The sequence below is a fragment of the Thunnus maccoyii genome, chromosome 7 (genome assembly GCF_910596095.1).
Source record: "Thunnus maccoyii chromosome 7, fThuMac1.1, whole genome shotgun sequence".
NCBI lineage: Eukaryota > Metazoa > Chordata > Actinopteri > Scombriformes > Scombridae > Thunnus > Thunnus maccoyii.
The window spans coordinates 27,388,184-27,399,172 of NC_056539.1; the positions used below are offsets into that span (position 1 = coordinate 27,388,184).

The 10,989-nt window shown below is 37.2% G+C and overlaps 1 protein-coding gene across 1 annotated transcript; it reads right to left on the minus strand.

Moving 5' to 3' along the window:
- Positions 1-1,754: 1,754 nt before the first annotated feature.
- tm4sf18 (transmembrane 4 L six family member 18) lies at positions 1,755-10,632 on the minus strand. The gene is made up of 4 exons (XM_042417137.1): positions 10,323-10,632; positions 5,297-5,365; positions 4,518-4,660; positions 1,755-3,091 (listed from the first exon to the last, which is right to left on the minus strand). Exons 1-4 carry the CDS (start codon positions 10,500-10,502, stop codon positions 2,893-2,895), a joined length of 591 nt encoding a protein of 196 aa, XP_042273071.1. The 5' UTR covers positions 10,503-10,632; the 3' UTR covers positions 1,755-2,892.
- Positions 10,633-10,989: the final 357 nt, after the last annotated feature.

Genomic DNA, 10,989 nt, shown 5'->3' on the forward strand with positions numbered 1-10,989 from the left:
CCTACTGCTGTATAAGTCCAAAGCAAAATATACAGGAAACAATGATGACAAGGATGAAGATGAGTCTTTATTTCTGTCCAGTACTTCAGCAGAAGATAATGATGAAGACAGACAGAGCAGACGACCGACAACTGTTAGTTTGTCAGTCTGTCTCAGAGACTTTAGACCCTCTGTGTCTTTATACTCAGTCAGCTGACTGACAGCAGGGCAGACAGGTCACTGACCAACCTATCAGAGAGAGCCAGCTGCCTGTTTGATTGAAAGCTTGGACTTACACAAGAGCAGAAAATGTTTTAATCTGCGACATCCATATGTGATCGTTAAAACATAGAGAGATCAGATTCAGCCTTGTTTGGAGGTATCATATGTTGTAGAAATTGTACATCATGTAGTTTATCTCATTTTAGTTGGAAGATAGAAAAGCAGATCTGTGTAACCTCATTATTTCTCTTTGCTTGTTGAAATGCAGCCAAAACGCTGTTTGCCAATGATGAAAACACTCTGACTTTTGATCCAGTCAACATTAACTGCAAATGGTTGAAAAAGACACAGAAAAATTCATTGTAATACTGATTTCCTTGCTTGTAAAATTTACACGAAATTACACAAAAAATATGTAATGAACAAACATATTTCACTGTATTGACCTAATCCCCTGAACCAGCTATTACTTTAACACTCATTTGAATCACTTCCATCTACACTTTTAGTCAATTAAGGACAATTAATTCTACTTTCAAGACTGGTTTATCATCATTTTAAAGTTTTTTTATTCATGTTGTACAATAGATACATTAGATAGATTGAAATTGCCTCCACACATGGCCAGATTAACCGGTGTAGAGTCACTTGTGCAGATGTTAAATGTTAATACCACTGTCTTCCTTACTTAAATGTGTAATAAACATTTCACTGTGTCAAAATGTTGTTTCATTATTACTTAAGAGAAATTACATTTTGACACAGAGTCCCTCTTTAAGACAGAGCCACAAGATGACGTAACGATGCGGGACTGATATTGTGCTTTAGTGTTATAATTAATCAAATTACTAAAAAGCTACGTCACACAGTGAAACAGGGACTTATGGGCCCAGTGCAGTTGCCCACTTTGCACTGCTGATAATCCAGCCTCGCCCCCACATAGCCACATCATGGTAGAGACTATAAAGATTGAAGTTCCTTTGCTTAAAAACTGGTTTATAGTTCTCTTGATTTAATGGGCTTGGCTCCCAGGATCAGACGCCACATTTACTCAGTTTGGGTGCTGATATGGATCAATAACAGGCAACTCTGGAAACTCCAGGACACAAGCTCTAGTCCGGGAATTGATTTCGAAACACTGAGCTGGCTGCAATCATATGCACACATACAAAAAAGGAAAACAACACACGTTTTTGACCTATCAGAAGTAAGCTAATAAGGCTCTTGTGTCAGTGACCTTCTCCCTCTGTAAGAGTGAGTGAGGCCAAAATAAACACAGTTTAACCGACAGATGACGCCAGATAGACTGATGAACACAAATCATGTACTGTGACAGTTTAATTGAGATGAAGGAGGAGAGTCAAGTATGTATACATCTAACTCTGCTGCATGTAAAGTATTGTTTACTGCTGATATCTTCAGATTCATTTCAGGGTGAGCTGTCTTCTACTTGCTGAACGTCCTTCGAACCTGTTTTTGCAAGTGAAAAAGTGTTTTTTTGTGAGATGAGCTCCAACTTCACGACTCACTGTTGTAAACTTGAAATTGTTTTTTATTCAAGGCAGCACAAACGAACATACATTATAAAAATATGTCACTAAAATATATATAACATGTCTGTTAACACTGATCTAGCATCCGAAAGACACAAAGAAAACAATTTACAACAAAATGCTCTGAAAATGAAAACAAAATGTACAAACACACACACAAAAATCTTCTCATATAAAGTGATCCAACACACCGTAAAAAGGTTGGAACCACAAGAATAATACAGGACAGAGAGGACACTTCCTGGTGCATCATGATAATCTTGAGGCACCTTCAGAAACTAAAATCATGGAAATGTACATTACTTCTTGCAAGGACACCATCAACAATGCCAGTGAAATGCCCACAAGAGCTAATTCCAACATAATAAAACAACATGTGGGAGGCATCTTAAGTAGTGTAATGACATTGATTTGAATGATTGTGTCATCTCCATCCACTCCCATTATGTTGCTAAAAAATAGTTTGTTCTGTTCTTCTGATAGTGTAACTGTTGGTTCTACGAAGTTATACAAAGTGTACAGTATATAATAATATTCAGAATATAGGTTGTCATGAAGTAAATGAACAGTTGTTATTAAAAATATAGCAACAGGTGCTTCTTCCTTCTTATTTAGCTTTAATAAAACAAAACAAATAAGGCACGAAAAGGTGTCTTTTTGTTCTGAAGACAACTGACAACTGCACAAATACTTTAGTGAAACTTATTATCCCGCATACCTAATATAATCATTATTATTATTATTATTATTTAGGATGTTGTTCTTTGTTTTTATTATTTGTAAATGCCTGCTGAGGCTCCTTTCACTAGGTACAAAGTGAAACACATCCTCCTTTTTCTATGTCTCTATGGCTTATACGCGATACACACACTTACGCTATTATGGACAAATATCCTGTTGCCTTTGAAATGTCTGCATAGTGATTTTGCCACTTTTATAGGGCAAACTGAAAGCTTGAAAATATACACTGACATACACTGACATAGTTGCCAGGTGTCCATGATACTGCACAGTTAGTGTGCCTAAGTAGAAAGGCTGTGTGTTGTGCTCACACACAAACACATGCTGCTGTACGCATATGTCCATTAATGCTCTGTATGTGTATATTTTTATGTGTGCACCTGCACGTGTGTTTTGTCTAAGCGTTAAGACTGTACTCCTGCTTATAGCAACATGGCCGGCAGACGGCGTTGACTAAACCGTTGCCGAGCTGTAAGAGACAGATGATGAACTCCAGCAAAGCCAGGCCCAGTAACACACACAGCAGAGTCACGTTCCACTCTACGATATGGACCGGCTGGAGACACCGTGACCACGTCTCTGGCTGCAACAGATACCTGGAACACAGAGACAGATGAGTGTAGAGAGTCAATCAAAGGAAGACAGTGGCGAAGTGCAACAGATGCAAGCAAGTTGGTAGAAAGCAGGACTCTTGAGTGTTGCATTCTTAAAAACGATGTTATAAATTACTAACAGGAGGAGCTGGATGATTTTAAAACTGAAATTAGCTGCAAAAATTCACAAAGAAGTGTCTCAATACTTCAAAATAAGGAACTAAGTGGAGGCTGACTGTGTTATTCTCTATATCTCAGTATCAGAACACCTCACTGTATTATTGTGCTTATTAGGGCTAAAACTAAAGATTATTTTCACTATAAATTAATTTCCCAATTATGTTTTCGATTAATGGATGAATAATGAAATGTCAAAAATTGAGAGCATAAAAGTCCTGTGATTGTAATCACATGTCTTGTTATGTCCAAAACCCCTAAACACTCAATTTACAACAATATAAAATAAACAAATGCAGAAAATCTTCACATTTGAGAAACTGGAATCAGAAATTATTTGGCATTTTTATTATTATTCAATAATTATTCAATTTTCAAAATTTTGTTGCAGTTACTGTGATTTATTATTGCACTTCCATAAAGTTAGGGGACAGTTAAAAAAAAAAAAGAATGATTAAAATCAAAGGAGCAGAAGGTGAATAATCCTGACTTTAGCATGGTTCACGCTCTAAAGAGACTGGATCCTACATTACCCATAATGCAACTCAATAGCATCTTTCATTATCTTAGCACAATAATTTGTAAAAATGTTTGATATATCATTTTATAGGATTTTAAAAGACACCTGCTAGCTAATCCAAAAGATGTAATTATAAAATAACAAGTTAATACTTGGTTCAGTATGTTTACACCACAATACTGATGATGATGATGATGTATAATGATGCATCATTCTTGCAATAAATGACCTTTTGCAGTGTAGCTTTAATCACTTTTTACTTTGCAGGGTTACAAATCTTTGACCCCGTTTCTCTTTGCTGCCAGTAGCTGCCAGCACAGATCAGTAATTCTTTACTTTACACCATCACATGCACCACTTATATCACCGTCTTTAAAGCTCTTAACATTTTCTGTCCCTGTTAATCTATTGAAGGCATGTTTGTTCATATGGATGGGCTGAAACGGGTTTTAGCGTTGTAATCGGCTGGTTTTATACACCAGAATATAATAATTTTTTGCAATAAATTACCTTTACTTCTGCAGTTGCACTTGTGACATTAGGAATTATTATTTACATTTAGGTTTTATAGTATTATGTGAAATGCTTTACAGAAAACACCAGTGTGCATGATGAGAGAGCTCAAAACAGATGAACAGGTGAATTCTAAACAGGTTTTAACAAAAAAAAAACTGCATTTTTTATTTACAGCATTGACTTCTTAAAGAACACAAACATGCTCCTGTTCCCTACCTGCCCCCCTGGTCTGAGAAGGGGTACGTCCATCCGTAAGAGGTGAAGCACTGCGGCCCCTGCACCAAGGCGAACCCTGATATGACGAAACAGTAAGCAGACCCCACCATGCCGACCACAGCTGCCAACACTGACCCGCACATCTGGAGAGCAACAGACACACACACACAGGGGTTTTTTAGGAAGAACATCCACGTGTTTGGAAACCTTTTTGTGTGTCTGTGTATCTGTCTGAATGTTAGCTACTTCATTTCTCTGTTTCATAGATAAGAAACAGAGGCAGCTGCTACTGACACACATACACTTCTGCAGCTGTGCGTGTGGCGTGAGCGGTGTGAGCCGAGCTTACTTTGTCAAGTGTTAACTAACAATGGGACCCTTGTTGAATTATCATAGCTGGATTAGCATTAGCATTCCACCTCATAAGAACACAGTGTCAGCTGGTTTAATGACAACTGTTTAGTGTTATTCACCAAGCGGTGAGAAAAAAAATGGAAAATAGCAGTAAAATAGGAACACTGTGAGGAGTGAAAGACAGTTTTGGGCCAAAAAGTCTGATTAAAAAAAAAGCAAAGAAGCAACTGGAGCTAATTGTGGTGTGTGTGTGTAGCAAACAAAAATATACCAACATAAAACTAATTATTTGTTATATATTTTGGAAGATTCAGCTGTGAGTGTGCTGTAGATCTAAGCAGGACTTAGCTTAGCATCATACCGCACCGTCTCTCCTGGACCTTATTCAGACTGTAAAATCATTAATAGTTTGATAAGTCCCTTACCATTAAGCTCTCATTCCAGCAGCAGCTACATTTCCCCAGAGTGATGAAGACCACAGCTGGAATCAGCATCTGGAATCACAGAAAAGTATATCTTTTCAGTACAATTTTCTTTTTTTTTACAACTTTTTGGGTGAGAAAAAGACAAAAGTTAATATAGAGAATCAAGCTGTGTGGTTCTAATCACATTTTGATGATAAATTTTTTTCATTTTGCTTCTCTCTTTTTTTTTTTTAGCAGTTATTGGAAACATTTCAAATCAGTGCTGACAGTGTAATTTCCCACTTTATAACACCACCTATAGCCCCATATGTACCTGTATGTACCATCTACCTGATCTGTAAATAATGTTTATAACTGTGCACTTTTTTGCCCTATTTTGCTCTTCTGGTTTGATGCCTCACTGCTTTTCATTGTCTCAGTGCTTGTACTTTATCCAATGACAATAACATTGAATCTAGAACAAGTCAGTTTAGTTAATATTGCCCCAACAATGTACAGCATATAACGAACTGCAACTAATGAATATTGTCATTATCAATTAATCTGGCGATTATTTTCTTGATTAATCAATTCATTTTTTGGTCCATAATACATCAGAAAATGTTGATCAATGTTTCTCAGAGCCCAAGTGACATTCTCAAATGTCTTGTTTTGTCCACAACCCAAAGATATTCAGTTTACTGTCATAGACAAACCAAAAAATATTCACAATGACTTAAAACTATTTTTTAATTATCAAAATAGTTGATGATTAATTTAATAGTTGGCAACTAATTGATTAATCGTTAACACATTTTTTGTCCCACCTATAACCATCCATGTATCATGTGTAAGGCAATATTTTCCATATAAATAATACCATCATTTAGGAAGTTAACAATATAAAACATCTACACCAACACTAACAGCCCCATGAGGCTGTAATGCTCTTTACACTACATGAAAAAATGTATGAAAATTTTAATAATAACCTCAGCTGAAGTGAGATCCAAGCCGTTATCTGAGACAGGTTCTAACTAGAGGCCTTTATTTTAAATTCCCCTGCTCCTTGCTTTGTGATCTGTTCTGATTTGCCCTTTTATTTGCTATTTGAAGTTAAAACAAACACCTTCCAGCACTTAAAGAGGCATAATCTCTTTGTTTTTAGTGTAATGTTCTTTACACAACATAAAAAAAGTGGCTCATGGTTGAAAATGGAGAAACTACTTTGCTATTCAGTGTCTATTCTTACCACTAGAAGATTGTCCCGAGCCTGTTGCAACTTAAATCAAAAGGGTTTATCCTCTCTGTGAGGGCCATTTTAGCTAATTAGCTTATCGGGTATCAAATCTCTGAAATGTCAGACTTTAGCAGGCTATAAGCATCAACTATGCTTTGGCTTAGTTGTGCTTTTAATGGAATTATACAAGCTAACATATGTAGCATAGTGCTTGTTAGCATGCTAACATAATATTTAGAATATTAGCATTAACATCAAAGCAGAAAGGAGTTTTCCAACTGAATTGTTGGACAAGTGGAAACTTTTGACCTGCTGTTGGTGCAACATGGAAAAATCAGCATTAAGATTCTGCATCTTGGGACCATAAATGTCAATATCAAATTTAATGACAATCAATTTGATAGCTATAATTATATATTCTGGTACATAATGTTGGAATAACTGGTATACGGACTAAAACCAATGTCACTGAGTTAACTGTATGGCGATTAAGTCTCGACATGGTGGATAAATGGGGCAGATTAAACATGATTTATGTAACAGACAAACAGTGACGGGCATAAAAGTCCAGTCGGTACTGAGATACAGTGATACAGAGAGCGAGACAGAGAACAAGAGATGGTGGAAATACTGAATCTGTTTGTTTGTGTTCATCTCTTTTACTGTCCCCCTCCTTTTTCCTCTCCTCCTCTTTCCTGTGCTGTTGTCTCTTCTAGCATCCAGGGACTCTAAATCACAACCTAACAGAGGGAGGGAAGTTCCCAAGGTTTAACACTAACACACCCACACACACACACACGCACACACACAGATCAGAGCCTCGTTACATACACATCCTGGATGTCCCCCCTGTCCTTTATCACAGGCAGAGAGAGAGAGAGACTGACAGAGGGAAGTGCACAGTGAGAAAGAAATTGAGGAAAAAGTAGGAAAAAGGAAGGAGGAAGGAGGAAGGGAGAGGGCTAAAGATAGCTTTCTCTCAGAGGGGTTCAGTTTGCTCTTTGACTCCTCAGTGTTCTGTCTTTTCCACAAAGAAAGGAAAAACAGAAAGAGGAAAAAACAAGGACAGCGAGGAGAAAGAAATCTATGAAAATGTGTCATCAGCAGGTATCTCCTGACCTCACCTGAAGCAACATCCAGTATTTGAAACTAACTATTGGACTTATAATCTTATCTTAGTAAGAAGGCTCCTTGTTTTGTGATATGTTCCAATTTGCCGTTTTAATTTGCTGTTTGAGGTTAAAACACTTCCTTCACAGTTCACATTAAGAACCTTCCAGTTGCATAATCAGACATAATCTCTAATTTCACTCTCATTGTGAAAAATGTGCTTTTACAGCAGCTTAATTCGAAGAAAAGAACACAATTTATCTCTTCCTGTGCATGTGACAGGAGCATTTTAAGGTTGGGTTCTCTCTAACAAAACAGTCTCACACATTTTCTCACAGTTTTGCTTGGTCTCCCACTTCTTCAGTTCAATGAATGCAGTTTTCTAACAATGGGATACTGTGACAGCAAAATGTTTAACAGCTCTACAATTAACTTCCGCAGACACGAATGATTAAATTGATCCTCTTTTTCCACAAGAAAGTCAAAGATGTTTATCTGTCTCAGTCAAATCAGCTAGGAAATGCCTTATTTTGAAGAAATGACGCATGCTTGATCATGTTTTCTTATTAGAATCTGTAGTTATGTCCAGTAGAATACAGTATTATTTCTGCTTGCTAGATGTTGCACAAACTACAAAAAAAACTATTTAAATGTATAGCGAGGTTTTATGTATGCAATGCAAGCGTTCAGGTCAACAAGGTTAATCTTGTCTGGGAAAATACAATCTCTCCTCTGTTTCTCTCTTCTTAAAACCAAACTAAAAGAACAGATCCTTTCTTGCTCAGTCAGAGCATAAACCCAACAGATCAGCACCATATAGAGCAGATGGATTAACGAACTGTATTCACACAACACCCCATTGTTCTCAATGAACAACTGCAAGCACACTCGCACTGAATAGAGTTGAAGGCGGGAACGACTGATATTTAATAATATTTTGGTCTTATTATATTTTCTTATCAAAGATATTAAAGAATACTGTAAACAAGAGCTAAACAAATCAAATTAGGTGAATTAAAAAAGCAAACTAGTGAGTTTTAATCAGCATTGGCAGAAAATAATCAACACAAACAGGGAAAAAGAAAGAGGTTTCAGTCAACATAATGCCACCACTGTATCAACATGTACCAGTGCTTGTCTCTATACTTGCACTGAATAAGGCAGTAAGGGAGGTGAGTGTCAGAGAGTGTGGTTTGACTGTAAAGCCACAGAAAATTCTTTCAGCGGAGAGTTTTAGTGTGACATGGCTCGTACGCTTTCAAAGAATCTCATTCATTTTGGTTTAAACGAGAAAAAAAAAAGTGCAAAACACAGTTTCATAGGATGTCAGTTGGTTTGGTTCCAGAGGAAAAGTGACTCAGTGAATGTCATTACCAATAGTTTCAGTGACTTTCTGCCTCCACTGTGACTAATAGTGGTGAATTCAACCACGTGGCACCAATGACCTCAGTTAAACCTACATCAACCACACTGATTTAGCCTCTGCCAAGCAAAATAATCCCATCTGATTATTTATGTAGAAACATGCTGCCACATTGGCCCAATACACTTTCACTTTTCTAAACTTTACTTCTCTTTACATATTATAGTGGATTAGAGTTGCTCATTATCAAAGTCACATGTTTTATATACATTATATTTGTGACAATGAGATACAGCAAAGTAACAAAATATGTATCTAAATCATAATCCAATTAACCTGACGTGTGAATCTTTACCCTCTGAAATGACTATATGTTGTCTAGAGCTGCAAACTAATGATTATTTTCATTATCGATTAATATGTTGATTATTTTCTTGATTAATCGATCTGTTGTTTGGTCTATGAAATGTCAGAAAATGGTGAAAAATGTCTTTCACTGTTTCCCAAAGCCCAAGATGCAACCTAAGATGTTTTGTTTTGTCCAAAACCCATTCAGTTTACTATCATAGAGGACAAAAAAAAAGAAAATATTTACATTCAAGGAGCTGGAACAACAGAATTTGGTGCTTTTTTCTCAAAACAACTAATTGATTATCAAAATAGTTGTCAGTTTTCTGACAATCGACAAAGCACTGCAGCTCTACTGTTTTCAATAAATGTGTTCTGCATATATTTGTTTATGAATCGCTCATAAAATACAGAAATAAATGCTCGAAAGCTGCCACAGGTAGAGATTCTGAACTTTGAGTAAATGCCTGTTTCATAGATGATGATAAATACAGTCTAAGGTCTTTACAGTAAGCTTACACTGCTGTTACTGCAAACCAATCCCATTTAAGTGGCAGAAAATGGATGGAAGGATGTGCACTAAGTCAAAAAAGGGCTATTATGTTTACATTTTTAATAATAAATCTGGGTTTTGTATAAAAATCTTGTGTCAGACAAAGAAAAATAATTATCCTTCTACATCTTTTTGGATTATTTTGTCATAAAAAGTTGTGGTGAAAAGTGAAAAATGCTAATATTTCAGTTTTTAAGGTAGTATACACTGTAAAAGTTTATATTGCAAAAAGTTAAAGGGCACTAAAATTAAGATGCCACCAGGATGATCTGACCTAACTTGAAAGAAAATAGAGATCAGATTAAATGAATCTTACCAAATCCTACAGTATAAATCTAGGAATATAACAGAATGACTAACCAGATGACTTAATTGTCTAATTAAATAAGCAGAGAATTAAAAGAGTTTAACTTGAGTGCAGTTTTTTACTCACCAGCAGTCCTCCACCTCCTAGTCCACCAAAGTACCAGATGTACCTGGCCGGGCGGTCAAGCTGGATGTAGGTGAGTTCTCCCATGGGAAACAACAGCAGCAGGTTGGCCAGGATACAGCATAGGGCCAGAGGCAGCAGGGCCAGACCCAGAGACCTGGCGAAACCCACAGAACAGCACATCGCTCACTCAGAAACAACTGCAGGGTGCAGAGGAGAAAACTGGAATGGACCGAGGAGAGCAGAGAAAAAGAGAAAGAGGGGAGGGATGGGTCAGAGCAGCTGGGGAGCCAGGAAACAAAAACAAGTGAGTGTGTGAGCTGTGTGTGTGTGTGTGTGTGTATGTGTGTGTGTGTGTGTGTGTTAAACAGATTCTCCTTCCTTACAGAGGGAGTTCTGCCATGACACAACGTGCCCCAGGAAGCACACTCACAGGAAGGGAGCTGACCAATGGCTGCGCAGGGCTCAGCCAGAGATATGAAAAATCCCAACCCAAGTATGTGTTGGTGTGTGTGCATGTGTGAGGGTGTGTGTGTGTGTGTACGTGTGTTTCCCACAGCCTCTTACGCAGCGGGGCCTCCCACAGCACTCTAAAGAATTAATTTTTCCTCAGAATGAGTCACAACAGGTCGACATGTTTCAAAACATAATCAGTACATTCTTTCCTAAT